Genomic DNA, 18,283 nt, shown 5'->3' on the forward strand with positions numbered 1-18,283 from the left:
AACCAGCTATTTTGGACAAATGTATAATTACTTTAATTACTCAGATATTCAAACACAATTATGCAATTATTGTGAAATGATTGAAAATAATTATTATTTAATGCCTTCTGTGGAATTTGTATTTCTTATTTGTTACAAATCTGTTTTAATGATTAATTATATACATTTGAAAGAATGCAGGTCAACATGCAATGTATCCCATTGATTGGTATACACTGGGACAGACCTTTGTTTGATTGATTGATTGATTGATTGAAAACTTTATTAACAGATTGCAGAATGGGTACAGTACAGTACAGCTCAATTACATAAGGGGATGCAGACCAGAGAAAGAATTTCGTCTTGTTTACATCAGGGTCCCCCATTTTCAATTCATCATAACATATATGACACACACGACACAGATAGACAGTACTGCTACATCTATACATTTATGACATACCAGATTTGCAAATACAGTACTGTTTGTGATACAAAAAGAGTCCAGAAAAGAGAGTACATTTGACGTAGAAACTGTTGGAGGAGGTTGGGTAGGAGGGGTGGGTGGGGGATAGACTTACACCGTACAAGCAAAACTGTACATTGGAATATTGACAAAACCATACTTGGTCATTTACTGTACATTGCAGGGGGTAGCTATAAACCTGCATTCCTTCGAATATATCATTAATCAATTAAACTTATATTTAATTTGCCTGTGTGTCCTCCCATAAAACGGAGTGTGATTGTTGTCTATATGTATCTTGTGTATTTACCCTCTGTACAGCACTTTGGTTGACACGCGTCATGTGAAATGTGCTTTATAAATAAATTTGATTGATTGATTGATTGATTGAAATACACTATATAGCCTATACACCAACACTGAAATGACAGTGGATAAATAAATAAGAACTAAAGCTAATCGGTGGAAATAGACTGCATTAATATTCCATAACAAGTCTTGTGTGCGCCTACGAATGAACAGTAGCCTATAGGCTTAATTATGGAATAATAAGCCATACTGCGTTCATTCATTACGCCCGCCGTAGGCTATATATATTATATTTCATTCATTCATTCATATACAGTACTGTGCGCGCGCTGCGGCAGGTGTACCGTGAGCTGTATATGATGCCAATACATTAATCTAATCTAGTTTTTATGGCGCGCAAGAATGATTACGAAACCTAGCCGCATTTCTCGGAGACGCTCTCTGATTGGCACTGACTGACGCTAGGTTTCGGAAACACGCGGCTCGCAACAATCGCAAAGCACTTCCGCCATTCCATTTTCACACAGCTGCGTCACTAGTTGCCTTATAAGGAGCTCTGGAGGCGTTGTTTTGTATGCAAATGACCTGAACGGGAACGCGCTTTCGAGTTTAAGACAGAATGCCATTCTCCAAGCAGATATCAGATCATATAATTTGTGCGACCGTTTCAGCCACTTAAGACATATTACCAGCACGTTTAGGACTCAGAGTGAACTTGTCATTGATTATGTCTCAGTGGTTCCAAGATAAGTCTTCCAGAATAACTCTTTGAAAGAATTTCGGGAATGAGACCCATTGTCTTAAGTTTTCTCTTACAACAACCTCTTTGGAAGTTCGTAAGAGAAAGCCTACGACAGTCACCCGCAGATTCATCAATGCATGGAGAGGTTCTCTTAACTTGCCAAATGATCACAGCTGCAAACCCCCGGGAGCGTGTTCTCATAGACTCAATTTGCATACAGACACTCCCCTCCAGCTCATTAGAATGCAAGGGCCATGTGCAAAACAAGGGTCAGCATTGCATGTGCTGATCCCCGTATTCAACAGGTAGCGCGGAAGTGCTATGCGACGGATTTGCAACGTGCACGTCAGGGGCGGATTTAGGATTGTAGGAGATCCGGGGCTTAGCCCAGATGGGCCCCCCCCTTTTTTAGTTTTTTTGGGCAGGCAAGGGGTGGTTTGGAGGGGGCCAGGCACGACCCCCTCCACGACAGATTTTTTTTGAATTTAATGAACCTGTACGTGCAATTTCCTGCAATATAGAGCCTTCAATCTTGACCAATAAAGCTGCTCTTTTCACTATAAAACTCAGTTAACCATAACGTAGTTATGGTTAGATTTATATATTGGGGGGGGATATATCATATTTTTCATATAATCAAAAAGTGGTGGAGCAAGATCATACCTTTGCTACCCCAAGTTCAATAGTGGGAGAGCAGAGATGCTCCGAATGCTCTTATGGCCAGGCGTCTATGATTCACTGATACAAAGTAAAATAGTGCAGTGCAATAAAATAGTTAGTAAAATAGAATAAAATAATGCAATAGTGCATTGCAATAAAATAGTTATCATCGTATTTTTTCGGGAGGCCGGTAAGGAGTGCATTACAGTAGTCGAGTTGGCTTGAGATAAAGGCATGGATCTGGTTTTCAACGTCCTTTTGATTTATAAATGGCCGTACTTTAGCTATGTTTCTAAGGTGGAAGAATTAAGTTTTTGTCAACTTGTTGATTGTGATTTAAAGCTTAGGTCTGAGTCTACCATAACACCAAGACTTAACTCACTCAAATACAGTTAGCAGCTGGATAGACCACAGATGGAAATTAGCTTCTGCTAAATCTGGTGCAAACATATTTTCATGTAACAATGATGAATTGTAAAAAAAGAAAAAAAACTCACTTTTTTTTATTTATTTTTTTTCTATTTTTTTTCTATTTTTTTTAAATAGATTCAGGGCTTTTCAGAATACATCCGGGGCTTGAGCCCAGGTAGCCACCCCCTAGCTCCGCCCCTGGTGCACGTACTGTATAGCCTACGTGCATAATGAATGAACAGTAGGCTTATATTATTCTAATGACTTTTATTAGGAGATCACATACTGTATGCGCTGCCCTATAGTAGTCATAGTAGAGACATGCTGGTGACATTTTGGGAGAACAGACTTTAAGTTGGAGTGATTAAAATCTCCTGCAAGCTGATGTCCGCATAAAGTTCCTTCATTGCTAGCTTAGCATTAGCATCAGGAGGTATATGCTGCACAATGGTAGCTGAAAATTCCCTGGGTTGATAGAATGGTCTGCATTTAATCACAAGGTATTCCACATTAGCATAGCAGTGACTCACACTGTCATGGTCCCAGCCAGGGATCATGCCCGAACAATGTGAACAGTGCTTTTCTGCCGCCCTCTGGTGGCCAAACGCAGAAGCTCCAGATATTGGACCTTATTCTGGATGTTATTAACTCTTTCAGTGCCACTCACGAGATTTCTCGTGTTTTTTTATAGGTGGTTGCTAGCCACTCACGAGATTTCTCGTTTTTTTTTTATTTATTTTTTTTTTTGCGATCTGAAAAATGATTGCATCACCCGAGCCTACCCGAGTATAGCCGAGGGGCGCCGACGATCACTGTGGAAAAAAGCGCCCCCTGTCGTCTCCCAGATGACATAAGTGATTTTGGAATGGACTCAATGAAAATGAATGGGGAAAAAAATCCGGTACTCCACATTTTCCAGTTCACTGATCCAGCCGGGGTTACCAGAGTTCATTCTGGAGCCTCAGATCCCCGCGGATCATAGAGATCTACTGTGTCTATCCATACACGTATCGATTTTTTCGAATGGTGATCAGGAATTGGAATATACCAGTTGGATACCATCTGATGTCAGGTAAGGACTCTATGTTATCAGTGGTAGGATAATCGGAGTAAGTTTGATGAAGTTATAAGCTGTTTTGTGAAATGTCTTCTTTCGGTTTCACTGTAAAACTCCGTGAGGTAATCAACGGAGCGATTATCAGTGCGCGGCCGTAATGTGCTTGCGTGCACGTATAATATTGATCATCTAGCGTTTATTTGAAAACGATTCATAAAAAGGCAGACGAATATCAACGTTGTGGAATATTCCACTAAAAGACGATTTTCATAGAATGCTCCAGAATGAGCTGTTTTTTATATCAAAACGGGGGCTTTTCTAACTGCTCTGAAATGGAAACGACGCGATAAAAAAACAATCTGTCTTCACAGCACTGACTGGAAAATAGTCTTTGATAATGCGATGGGCAGATTAGACACATAGCCATAATTTAAAACATAGATTAGGCGATATTAACGTTAACATTGGCGCCGATGGTGGCATTCAAGCGGTAAAACGGAAAACCAGGCGTGGCACTGAAAGAGTTAATGGTGCTGTGTTTTATCTGTTCATGTTGTGTGGTGCGTTTTAGCTTGTGTTTTTAAAAGGTTTATCTTTTCATATGTTTCCTTTTAAAGGTTAATCTCATTTACATATGTTTTTGTAAGTGTTTAACTTTACATGTATTCCTTTTAGGTTCACCCCTTTTCACATGTCTTTATAGTGTTAAACATCTTTACATATGTTTCCTTAAGGGTTGTTCTTTTTATATATGTGTTCCTTTAAAAGGTTCATTCCCTTTACATATGTTTTTTGTAAGTGTTTAACTTTACATGTGTCCCTTTTAGGTTCACCCCTTTCACATGTCTTTATAGTGTTAAACATCTTTACATATGTTTCCTTAAGGGTTGATCTTTTTATATATGTGTTCCTTTAAAGATATTCCCTTTACACATGCTTTTATCAATGATGTGAGTTTGTTTTACTATCCTGTGTTCCTCAGCCTAGGCCATGCCTGGCCTTATACCAGCTGGCACTTGTTAGTAATCACGGGCAGTATATAGAGCTGAACGTTCCTCACATTCATTGTCGCGCAATTGCCTTGTATTGTTATCACAGTTGTGTTCGGTCACGTACTCACTGTTTGTCACTTGTATTCCCAGTGAGTCCGTTCCTCTTGTAGTCTACATTATTTCCAGCTCCGCTGAAGTATTGTTTGTTTTCGGGTTTTGCAGTTCGCTTTTGTTTATAACAGTTACAACGTGTATCCTTGTTTGCAACTGCTAGTAAAAGCCTGTTCACTTCATCCCGTCGTCTCAGCTTCTTCTCTCTCTGCTCGTGTTACCTGCATTTGGGGTCTACTCTTCTATACCACACCGAAACCTTCACACACAATGGTGGTGATGTTACTTCACCAAGTTTTGTTTGCATAAATGCACAAACCTCCACCGCTGGATTTTCCAGAGCCGTCAGCTGTTCTGTCGGCCCTGTAGAGAGTGCTTCCTGGTAGCTCAATAGCACTGTCTTGAATCCCGCTTTTTAACCAGCTTTCTGTGAAGCTTTCCTCCAGATCCCACACATTAGCTAGAAAAATGCACGCAGTCCTCTGTGCGTACCCGTCTTCTGTTTACGCTCACGGCAGGGGTGGGGGTTCGGCCAACACCGTGATAATTCCCCGGTGTCTGAGCGATCTCCTCGGGGAGCTGCAGATCGCCCACGATGTTGTCGGATTGTTGTAATCCAACGTCCAAAACTCATTCTCAAACAGACTTACGTGAAAGTTACCAACAAATTTCTTCATAACACGATTTATGAACTTTTTTGGCATTCTCGAACGGCTTCTTTTAGTACATTTGTTCATAGGTCCGTCATTTTTAATGATACAAATATTGTCATATTGATTATTATTATAATTATTTAATTCCGAGGTGATGTTTCATCACCTGTGCATTGTATGTTACTATTGCACTTTACTGTTACACGACTGGTCGCAAATTGCTTTCTGCTACCTGCTACCTGTTGAATATTTCCCCCATAAGGGTCAACATGAACCAGATGCAATGGTTAGCCTCTCCTTATAAAAAGCTGGCAGGGCGTTTCTGTATGCAAATGAAGGTGTATAGAGAACGTGCTTCCAGTTTAAGAGTGAGTGATGTACTTCATTCAGCGGAGCGCAGCTGCAATCATTTTACGAAGACCGTTTCACACGTTCAGGAATCCAGAGGAGGATTTTCATAAAATGTGTTCATACAAACTTTTTACGAAGATAGTTACGAAACATGTTCGAGAATGAGGTCCATTGTCTGATGTACGATATGAAAGCAAGACTGTTCTGGGTGAGCTGACTTAAACAAGGCAACGAACACTTGTCTAAGACTCAGACTGATGCATCTGCACTCTGGTTCACAAAGTAACTCGAAAGTAGGTGGGACTAGCAATTCAGGATCTAAGAGAATACCCTTCTCTCTCTCTCTCTCCCTCTTATGGTCGCTCTCTCTCTCTCTCCCCCCCCCTCTCTCTCTCTAGGTGAAGTGTGGGGATCGTCACCAGCTCCTTCCAGACAACCCAGAGAGGTTTGACAGAGTGGTGTGTGTTCTGGGAAGAGAAGCCTTCTGCTCTGGGAGACACTACTGGGAGGTACGAGTGTGTGTGTGTGTGTGTGTGTGTGTGTGTGTGTGTGTGTGTGTGTGTGTGTGTGTGTGTGTGTGTGTGTGTGTGTGTGTGTGTGTGTGTGTGTGTGTGTGTGTGTGTGTGCCTGTGTGTGCGCCTGTGTGTGTGTGTGCCTGTGTGTGCCTGTGTGTCTGTGTGTGTGTGAGCATGCACCTGTCGGTGGTGTAGTGTGTCTCTATGTGTCGAGGAAGGAATGCAGTGTCGATAACATTTTCTGCATTTCCTGTAACAGGTGGAGGTGGGCGGGAAGACAGACTGGGATCTGGGCGTGGCCAGCCAATCAATCAACAGGAAGGGAAAGATCGAGGTTACCCCTAGCAACGGATACTGGTTCCTCAGCCTGAGAGACAAGTAGGTTTTTATTGTGTGTGTTTTGGACTTGGCTTAAAACCAGGGATGCTTTTCAGACTAAAGACCAGTTGATTGGAGATGGCTTGTCCAATATGGAACAAAAGCCCTGTTCCCAATTTGTATTTTTGGGTCATTGGTTAAGCTTATGGTTATGGTTAAGGATAGGGCTTAGGCATGTAGTTGTTATGGTTTAGGTCAGGGATTCGTAACCTTTACTATAAAAGGTTGGACTGATTGTGACCAGGCTGCATGCGCTCCCGTCTGACACCCCGGGACCATGTGAGTCAGTCTGAGACAGGCTATTTATGTTCTATGTAGGCGATCTTGTTGCAAAAATAATAATAGCCTCATTAAAAATACTCTTGTTGCTTCGTTAGTACAGTTGGTTGTTTTCAGCGTTTTATGCGAGTATCTGTTTTTTAACTGTCCGTCTGCAACACTACTATCACCAACATCTAAGAAGGGAGATCCCCCCTTGAACGGCCCTTCTAAGGTTTCTCTCCTCCACACTGCCTGTGGAGCTTTTTTCCCTATTGTTAGGTTTTAGTGAGTTTTTCCTTACCTTCGCGTGGGGTATGTCTGGGAGTGCTTGCATTCTTTCATTTATTTGCATTCATCTAAAAAAAATTTGGACCCTATGGTGTTCTTGTTCTGTTCTTGACTTATTGTTATGTTGTCTTCTTGACCTGTTTAAAGAAGACCTGTACGGCCCATGGGGACATTAACGTGTGTTGTCGGGCCCTATAAATAAATTTGATTTGATTTGATTATGTAGCTAAGGGGCTACACAACCCTGACTGTATTTAAATGTTTAGATTAGACCACTACTAGAATATTAATTAGCCAGACATTAAAGGTACACAAAATGGCGGACACTCCATTAACTGCGATGGGGACAGTGATACAAGTTCAATAATCACTTTAATATTAAAGCCAAAACATACATAGCATATGAACACAGATCTCCGGTTACTACTTTAATATCAATGCCACAATGTCCGAGGTAAGTATAATTCCTATACTACTGGTACCCGACCGTTGGAGCTCTGAATGGAGTGAGACGGAGTGAGCAGCACAGGGTAAGCAAGATGGCGGGTGGAGACGGTAATTCTCTGGAGCTCCTACTCCAGAGAGCTGCAGACAAACTTGGGATAATCCTGTCGTCGCTGGTGAGGAGGGTCTCGTACGGACCGGGTTCCTGTATTCCTAGCGCCCGATGGCAGGATTAATAGCTATTAGTCCAAACGCCCGTTGGCATGGTTGCTAGCTAGTTAGCCCTTGTGTATTTAGGCCAACCCGCATGTCGTCTTCAATAGGTAATTAAATCCAGAACGCCGCTGGATTCAGCTATAAGTCTCTCAACGTTACTTCGCTCAAACAAGTCACTATACTGTGCCAATAGTGGCTCGACAATATTATGTGGTATCTAATTAGCTGTACAGCTCTCTGTCAAGATACGTTGCTTGCCGTCCTGTTACTACTACTGTTGTGAAGGATCAGATTAAACCGAATATGTATATTTATTTATATATATATATTTAATTGTATTTGTATATCGTTTGATATCCCCTGTATATTCCTTGTACAATATACATTGAATATCCCCGTTTCTACTAAACAGCCCATAATAGTTTCATTCTACCATTGGACGAGAACCTGGCGCCAGGTTGCCATACCCCTAGGTCCAAGTTCAATCGTGCCGCCTAACATGTCGAGGCAACCCCCGGTTCCGCGCAGTAATATGCCGGGCGAAATACGAATGGTACTATTTGTTCATAGCGCATATATATATGGCGCTCGTAAAGTAGAACTTTCTTTTAGTCCAGTTCTTTACCCTCCAACAGAGTGACAGACGCAAAAGCCTCCCCACGACGCACGTGCGGTGTAGTAAGGCCTACTTGGCCCAGAATAGGCATTGAGACATCGTGTAGATTAATAGTTGAATGGTCATAGTTTGGCACCATACCGTCGAGTTGGACGTATTCTATTAAGCTAATAATAGTCTATTTATGTATGGTGCATCGTTCGGTTCGAGTTCTACAGTTATCAGTACCCCCATCGTTCCTGACGTTATCTGGACGCTTATCCAGGCTGGTCAGACCCCTAGTGGTGATTGCATCCGAGGAGCTCCGGGTCAAGAGCGACTGGACCTGTATATTGGATTACTCTACCCAGACGACGGCGAGCCTTCCACGGCTCTTGGATTATGCTTTGTGTGCTTTGATTATTCCATGGATAAAGGCCAACACTGCCGAGTGTTGGAATTACCCCCCGGAGAGGACTCCAGGTGAGGCGGCGCTCTACACGTGAGGTCGCACCACGTCTCTCCGTTGTGGACCGGCAGATACCGTTCCACAGAGGGTCCAGCTGTATTCGTCTGCGGCCCGAGGTTCTGTGGGCACCGTGTCCAAGACTTTGGATTCTCCCAAGACACCGTCGGCCAGATGGGATACCGCCAGCGGCTTCTCTAACCCCCCCCTCCTACTGTTTTACAACCAGCGGGACCCCCCCCCCCTTAGTGTATCCAGCTATAATCATTTAAGTACCATCGCTATCGTTTCCTAAATATTCCAGGTTGTATACTTACTCCCTGCGCAACCAGAGATTGGACATTCAATGTTGATTTACCTACGAATACTCATTTGCCATAAAAGTGCATATTCAATATTTCAAATCATAAATGTAATTAAGTGAATGTTGTATACACCTTTTGCTGTATTAAATATTCGATTTGGTACATTTGTGTTGGTTCGTTTCATCAGGTGGGAAAGTGTTCATCATACTTATATCTTGTACTGGGTGGCCAGAAGTTAAAGTACATGAGGTAGTGGTATTAAATATCATATCTAACAATACAGTCAGGGAATTGTACCCCTCAGCTACAATTGGTCCTTCGAGCCGGATGGTAACTAGTGTAATATTAATATAGTGTTATTAATATCGAAATGGCCTATGATGAACACTCCACGAAACGATCCTCCTAACCTAGAACGCCCGCGGCGCAGACGACAGACACCTCAGTACTTAGAGGCTTACACTGTCAGTCAACTACCTAGCCTTCGACAAACGGTAAACGTGGTAAAAGTAGAAAGTAAAATTATGTCTGACCTTAACGACCAGGTTTCCCCGACCACAGAGGCCCTAGTAGGTCCTAATGTAACTGACCAAGCCCACGGTGGGGACCAGGAGGGAATTGACATGCCTTTACCCCCCGCCACTACTCAAGAAGTAGTCCCCGACAAGCCCCGGGAGGAAGACAACCCTACAGAGAGAGAACTCTGCACGGAAGAAGAGGAGGAGAGCGCCGAGGAACTAGAGCTCCAGGACTCCCCAACGAGTACCCCCAGGAGCGGTTCACGCAGGAGCGGCTCACCTCCACTACCGCCTTCCCCCAGCGAAGCGGAGAGGACACTACAACAGGCGTTCCTCGTCAGCCTGACAGCCTCTACCGAGCGGGATCGGCTCCAAGCACAGACGCTTAGCAAGCGCGAACGTCTCCAAGCACAGGCGACCAGCGAGCGCGAACACCTCCAAGCACAGCAACGGAGCGAAGAACAGCGCACAAGTCTGGAGATGAGACGCTTCCAGATGGAAGAGAATATGGCAAGAGACCGGGCCGACGCCCAGCGCGCCGCTGCCGGTGCCCAAAGAGAAACAGAGCGCGCCGCCGCCGACGCCCAGCGCGCCGCTGCCGGTGCCCAAAGAGACGCAGAGCGCGACAGACTACAAGCGCAACTAATAGAGCAGCTGATCAAAAGGACAACTCCCTCTCCCTCCGCCAGGGGCTCAAGGAACTCGTCGAGACAACAGTCAAGAGCAGCGTCACCGCAACGAGCAAGCGACCCTGAACTTGACCAACAGACCGAGTCTAGACCCCCCGCAGATCCCCTTCCCATACCGGTCCAAGCGAGACCCAGCTACAAGGAAGGAGCGGCCTACACTGCGGAGAAGCTAAATAAACGATTACAGGATCTGGAAGATTTGATAGAAGAAGAAGAGGGAGAAGAGGAGAACCAAGCCCGACGACAGCACAGTACTCCACCGGACCAGGAGGTCCCATACAGTCCAGGCTATACCCCCGCGGCGCTGCGCTACAGACCCCCGACTCTATTTACGGGTGAGCACGACGCACGACCAGCCCCGAGGAACAGTACCTGGACCAGCGGGCCATGGTACCCTGCCAGTACCAGCCCACAGCGAGGCGCAAGAGGGGACTCGCCCAGGAGGTCTCTCCCCCAACGCTCGCCGATGTATCAGCCATCCACGGCGTCATACAACGCCACGCCGTCATTCCCAGACTTCGCCTATGAGAGTCGAGCACAGTACACGGAGCTCCGGATGTGCTTAGAGACAATGATGGTGGAGGTCGCTGACGAACGCCACAAGTATGCAATATTATTGAAGCACCTGAAAGTACCGCGAGCGCACAATATAGCGCTAGCCTATGCTACCTCCTCGACCCCATACACAGCGGCCCTTGCAGCGCTGGATCAAAGATATGGACGTATATGGGATTACGTAATCCAGGAGATAAGGCATATTGACCGCCTACCCCCAGCCACAGACAATCGCTCACTAGACGACCTGTCAATCAAAGTGCAGTCCCTGGTGGGGATGCTGGGAGCTCAACGGGAGAAGGGCAGGCATGAGCTGTACGCCAACTCTAACGTTGAGAGGATTTTGGAGAAGCTGCCACCCGCAAGACAGGAGCGCTTTCGGCGGCAGAGGGACTACCGAGATCCCGACGGCCCCGAGCCATCCCTCCTTGATCTGGCAGACTTCCTGGCGAGAGAGGTCAGCAGCCTACGACTGGACACCTTCGGGCGGAGCACGCCAAGCTCCAGAGAGGGACCCAGGAGAATAAGTGATGGAAGAAGATCGGTGACTGTCATGCACCAATCAGAGTCAGTACCGAGCAGTAAGAGTCACAGCACCCCCTCGAGAAAGGAGAAGTGGAAGATAGCGTGTCCCTACTGTGAGAAAGAACACTGGCTGTCACAATGTGACTCATTCACAAAGATGAATGCAGAAGAAGTGAGCCAATGGATAAAGTCCAACCGGCGCTGTTATCGATGTGCGCGGTCCCACATGGCAGCCGAATGCCGCCTAAAGAGAAAGTGCAGCCGGTGCGATGGAGCCCATCTGGATATACTACACGATAGTAACGGAAGACGGCCTATACCTGCACCACGGAGCGGCACCAAGGCAAGTGTCATGTACATTGACCCCGCCAGCAGCAACGGAGCTCAAGTGCTCTTAAAGGTAGTCCGTGTGACATTGAGCTACCAGGATAAAGTCATGGACACTTACGCCGTCCTTGATGACGGGTCAGAGAAGACCCTTCTGCTCGCCTCCGCTGCGACTCAGCTGGGACTGCGGGGGAGCAAGAACGAAATGACTATTCGGACAATAAGAAGAGATTTAAAGACGATAAAGGGCGAGAATGTCTCCTTCACTATCGCAGCCAACGGGCAGCCAGAGCGACGGTACAAGATCACAAATGCTTTCACCAGCCAAGAAATAGGACTCTCGCAGTACACCTACCCTGTCACCAAGTTGATGGATAAATATGTGCACCTGCGCCAATTACCTATCCCGCTCATAGACGGCGCTACCCCGACCCTGTTGATAGGCTCCGACCATGCAGAACTCATAGTCCCGATTGACCGGGTCCATACAGGCCCCCGAGGCTGTCCTGCAGCAGTCGAGACCCGCCTAGGATGGACATTACAAGGCCCCCTCGCTAAATCTCTCAACCGAACCGCAGCCACTAGCTGCTTCCACTCCAGAACGACAGAAGAAGACACCACTCTCCTGCAGCATGTCGAGAGGCTATGGACCCTAGAGACAATGCCCTTTAAGAACGAAAAGAAAGACATTCGCTCTAAAGAAGACATTTACGCCATCCACCTACTCGAGCAGGGGACAAAGAGAGTCACAGTCGGCGGAGTGATGAGATACGCAACTCCACTCCTGAGGCGAGAGGGAATGCCCCCCTTTCACGCAAAGAAAGACGCCACGGAGCGCTATCTACTGAACACAGAGCGGCGCCTAGCCAAAGAACCCGCTCAACAGAGTGTGTACCGAGCTAATCACAGCGGGACACGTAACAAAGATTGACATTAAAGAGGCCGATCAGACGACCGAATCATGGTACGTGCCGCATCACAAGGTCCATCACAATGGCAAGGATCGCATTGTGTTTAACTGCAGCTACCAGATCGGATCCCAAAATCTGAATAAAGAGCTCTTGCCCAGCCCCACACTCGGCCCCTCCCTACTAGGCGTGCTACTGCGCTTCCGCCAGGACAAGGTGGCTATAAGCGGGGATATCAAAGGGATGTTCTTGCAGGTGAGACTAGTAGAGGAGGACAAGCCTCTGCTACGGTTCCTATGGAGAGAGAAGATCGGAGATGAGAACCCATCCATCTACCAGTGGGAAGTACTCCCCTTCGGAACCACATGCAGCCCGTGCTGTGCTACATTTGCACTACAGAAACACGTCACAGAGGACCCAGCAGCAGATGAAGAGGTCCAACACAGTGTGAAGAACAGTTTCTACGTGGACAACTGTCTACAAAGCGTCTCGACTCAAGAAGAAGCCGAGGCTCTCCTAATCAAGTTACGCGCCTCCCTAATCAAAGGAGGCTTTGATCTCAGGCAGTGGGCCAGCAGTGACCCGCACGTATTGCGCAGCCTCTCCTCCGCAGACAAGGCTGCCAGCAGCGAGACCTGGATGGCGACAATCCCAGGAGAAGCCCAAGAAATGACACTAGGATTAGTCTGGCGCTTCAAAACAGACTCGCTCCACTATAGACACAAACCCTTGGCTCCAGAGCAAGGAAGGTCGGCGGTGATACCGACCACCAGACGGAGTGTGTACAGAACACTCGCCAGACAATATGACCCGCTGGGATGTATTCTACCTTACACCACCAGGGCAAAGATGATTGTACGAGCACTATGGGACAAGGACCAGGGCTGGGACGACCCAATACCCGCACACCTTGCCTCAACATGGAGAGAGTGGGAGACGGAACTCCGCTCACTCCCAGGTGTCAATATACGCCGCAGCTACTTCCCATCCACAGTGAGGCCAGAGACATGCGAGATTGAGCTACACGTCTTCAGCGACGCCTCCGAAGTAGCCTACGGATCGGTTGCCTATTTGCGTGCCCAAGAGATGGGAGGAGAGATACACACTGCTTTCATACTGGCCCGCTCAAGAATAGCCCCACGTAAGCAACAATCTATCCCACGTCTAGAGCTCTGCGCAGCCCTCGCAGGAGCGCATCTAGCCACGTTAATCCAACGTGAACTCACCATTCCGGTGCATAGAACAATCTTGTGGTCAGATTCCACGACAGTACTCACATGGATTAAGTCTGATTCATGCAGATACAAAGTCTTCGTGGGAGTCAGAGTCACCGAGATTCAAGAATTAACAGAAGAAGCAAGCTGGAGGTATGTGGATACCAAACACAACCCAGCTGACGTCATCACCCGGGGAATGTCCCTGGATGACCTAACCCGTCGCAACATCTACAGTGACGGACCAGCATTCCTCCAGCTCCCGGAAGGAGATTGGCCTACGCCCACCCCGAGGGAAGCAAGTAGCGAGGAGGCTGAGAACAAGAAGCCTATGTTCTGTGGACTGAGCACTGTCGCCTCCACAGACCCGAACATAGATGACTGCATTACCCTAGAGAGTGCGCAACAAAGAACATTCCTGCGGCACCACCCAGAGATTCAGTCCACCACTGACATGTCAGCAGCTGACTACGAAGAAGCAGAACTTCTTCTACTACAACGAGCCCAGAGAGACTCGTTCCCCGATGAGCTAGACTGTCTACAGGGAGGAAACCCCGTCCCATCAGACAGCAGACTGATTCACCTGGCACCAGAGAGTGACGCACATAATCTCATCAGAGTGGGTGGTCGCCTGCGGAGAGCCCCCGATCTACCAGATGACATTAAGCACCCGATCGTCTTGAACAGCCGACACAAGGTCACAGAGCTGATCATAAAGAAATACGACGAGGATGTGCACCACGCAGGAGCAGAGAGAGTCTTCGCGGAGATCAGACGTCGTTATTGGATATTGCAAGGGAGAGAAGCAGTACGGCGCTTCCAGCGAACCTGTCTAGACTGCCGTAAGTGGCGCGCACAGCCCAGCATACCACGGATGGCTGACCTACCCCCCTGTCGCCTCCGAATCGGCGACAAGCCATTCCACTCCACAGGCATGGACTGTTTTGGCCCGTTGTATATAAAGAGAGGAAGAGGCACCGAGAAGCGGTGGGGTATTGTATTCAAATGCATGACCACCAGAGCGATACATATCGAGCTCCTTCCGACCATGAGCACAGACTCATTCCTTATGGCCTTCCGGAGATTCATATCACGGAAAGGACAACCGTCTACATTGTTGTCTGATCACGGGACCAACTTCAAAGGCGGAGAAAGAGAGCTGAGAGAGAGCTTCCAAGCTATGGGCCCAGAACTTAAGACCCACCTCGCTCCAGCCCAGATTGACTTCCAGTTTAATCCCCCGAACGCACCCCACTTCGGTGGAACCTGGGAACGAGAAGTACGTTCTATAAAGACAGCCCTGTATGCCGTACTCGGAGCCCAGACTGTGGCAGAGGAAGTCCTAATGACAGTCCTCACGGAGATCGAGGGAGTATTGAACTCAAAGCCCCTCGGTTACGTCTCCAGTGATGTAGCAGATGTCGACCCAGTCACCCCCAACACACTCCTAATGGGGCGGCTGGACCCCGCGCTACCCCAGACAATGTACAGGCCCGAAGAAGCGAACGGCCGAAGAATGTGGAGGTACAGCCAAGTACTAGCTGACAAGTTTTGGAGCAGCTTCCTACTTCACTACCTACCGTCTCTACAGACCCGCCAGAAGTGGGTAAAAGAGAGAGACAACTTGACAGAAGGAACAGTCGTCATGATAGTTGACCAGTCACTCCCCAGAGCTATGTGGCCGGCTGGCCGCGTAAGCAAAGTGATCACCGGTGCCGATGGCAAGGTTCGAGCAGCTGAAGTACTCGTCCAAGGGCGCACCTACACACGGCCCGTGGCGAGGCTCATAGAACTGCCCCGACTCCCAGACACTATCGATGATGACCATGACCCTATGACTTTGTGAGTTGACTGACCCTTACAGCGGACCTTGAGTGGAAGACAGTGCGGTTAATCTGTCTCTGCTTAGCTAATTAGGTGGGACTAATTAGGGGGCGGCTGTTGTGAAGGATCAGATTAAACCGAATATGTATATTTATTTATATATATATATTTAATTGTATATCGTTTGATATCCCCTGTATATTCCTTGTACAATATGCATTGAATATCCCCGTTTCTACTAAACAGCCCATAATAGTTTCATTCTACCATTGGACGAGAACCTGGCGCCAGGTTGCCATACCCCTAGGTCCAAGTTCAATCGTGCCGCCTAACATGTCGAGGCAACCCCCGGTTCCGCGCAGTAATATGCCGGGCGAAATACGAATGGTACTATTTGTTCATAGCGCATATATATATGGTGCTCGTAAAGTAGAACTTTCTTTTAGTCCAGTTCTTTACCCTCCAACAGAGTGACAGACGCAAAAGCCTCCCCACGACGCACGTGCGGTGTAGTAAGGCCTACTTGGCCCAGAATAGGCATTGAGACATCGTGTAGATTAATAGTTGAATGGTCATAGTTTGGCACCATACCGTCGAGTTGGACGTATTCTATTAAGCTAATAATAGTCTATTTATGTATGGTGCATCGTTCGGTTCGAGTTCTACAGTTATCAGTACCCCCATCGTTCCTGACGTTATCTGGACGCTTATCCAGGCTGGTCAGACCCCTAGTGGTGATTGCATCCGAGGAGCTCCGGGTCAAGAGCGACTGGACCTGTATATTGGATTACTCTACCCAGACGACGGCGAGCCTTCCACGGCTCTTGGATTATGCTTTGTGTGCTTTGATTATTCCATGGATAAAGGCCAACACTGCCGAGTGTTGGAATTACCCCCCGGAGAGGACTCCAGGTGAGGCGGCGCTCTACACGTGAGGTCGCACCACGTCTCTCCGTTGTGGACCGGCAGATACCGTTCCACAGAGGGTCCAGCTGTATTCGTCTGCGGCCCGAGGTTCTGTGGGCACCGTGTCCAAGACTTTGGATTCTCCCAAGACACCGTCGGCCAGATGGGATACCGCCAGCGGCTTCTCTAACCCCCCCCCCTCCTACTGTCTTACAACCAGCGGGACCCCCCCCCCCCTTAGTGTATCCAGCTATAATCATTTAAGTACCATCGCTATCGTTTCCTAAATATTCCAGGTTGTATACTTACTCCCTGCGCAACCAGAGATTGGACATTCAATGTTGATTTACCTACGAATACTCATTTGCCATAAAAGTGCATATTCAATATTTCAAATCATAAATGTAATTAAGTGAATGTTGTATACACCTTTTGCTGTATTAAATATTCGATTTGGTACATTTGTGTTGGTTCGTTTCATCAGGTGGGAAAGTGTTCATCATACTTATATCTTGTACTGGGTGGCCAGAAGTTAAAGTACATGAGGTAGTGGTATTAAATATCATATCTAACAATACAGTCAGGGAATTGTACCCCTCAGCTACAACTACCAAAACGTTTCTTCTATCTCTCTCACTCTGTCCGGGCATGCCCCAAGAACCCCGCGCATGCGCTCACGCTGTCTACAGCGTTAAGAGTGGAACATATACAAATAAGCGAATGATGAATACTGGTAGGTAAACAGATGACGTGAAAATATATATCTTATATATATAAACAATATATAAGGTATACAAAATAATAAACGCAGACTCTATGTGTTAATCTGGACCTTCAGAACAGTTTTAGTTAGGCCTATTGGACATTTCCGTTGACATACTGTATGTAGATTAACATTTTTCATTTAATTATTAACTTAATATAAAACCGTGTTTAGAAAGTTTTTAGTTTGTTAAATACATGCTTTTGATTTTTGTAAGTGGTGAGTGACATTTATTTGTTGTTCGCTAATTTCTCACCACATATCAAGCATACAGGTAAGTGTGGTATAATATAATGTCCTCATGTAAAGATATTCCCCACCCCTGTGTCCCCTTACCTGTGCCCCCCCCCCCTCTCTGTGGAATAAGACATTCCCCTCCCCTTTCTCCCCAATCCTGTGCCCCCCCCCCTTTCTCCCCAATCCTGTGCCCCTCTCCCCAAACCTGTATCCCCCCCCCCCCCCATTTGACCTATCAAATGGGACCACATCCCCCCCTTGTAAACTATATAAGTCTCCTCCCGAGATCAATCCAGGCTTTTTACCTGGGTCATTTCAGCTGATCACCTGGGGCAAAGCCCTCAGCCATTCTCTCTATGTACTCATGTATATTTCTATCTGTCTGGATAATAAACCATATTATCTTGACCTCGGTTGACTGAGAACATTCTTCTTCATTCACCTGGCACAGAGAAAAGTGGGAAGGTTTTAATTCCTTGCCATACATTTTTGGTCGACCAGTCTATTATACAACTTTACATGAGGACATTATATTATACCACATAAGCCTGCATCATTAGTAGTGAAAGCAAATTAATCTGTCCACGCTGAATACATTTTTTTTTAAATCCCAGGGCC

At 46.7% G+C, this 18,283-nt stretch overlaps 1 protein-coding gene across 3 annotated transcripts in view; it reads left to right on the top strand.

Annotated features, from left to right (window-relative positions):
- Nucleotides 1-18,283, top strand: part of LOC311228132 (E3 ubiquitin-protein ligase TRIM21-like) — a 91,584-nt gene that overhangs the window by 40,881 nt on the left and 32,420 nt on the right. For all 3 annotated transcript variants that reach the window (XM_084314045.1, XM_084314047.1, XM_084314046.1), the window contains exons 12-13: nucleotides 6,130-6,240; nucleotides 6,506-6,624. In XM_084314045.1, the coding sequence (XP_084170171.1) occupies nucleotides 6,130-6,240; nucleotides 6,506-6,624 (230 nt within the window). The remainder of the gene's footprint in view (nucleotides 1-6,129; nucleotides 6,241-6,505; nucleotides 6,625-18,283) is intronic.

Source organism: Notolepis coatsorum (assembly GCF_963971535.1).
Source record: "Notolepis coatsorum genome assembly, chromosome: 1".
Lineage (NCBI taxonomy): Eukaryota > Metazoa > Chordata > Actinopteri > Aulopiformes > Paralepididae > Notolepis > Notolepis coatsorum.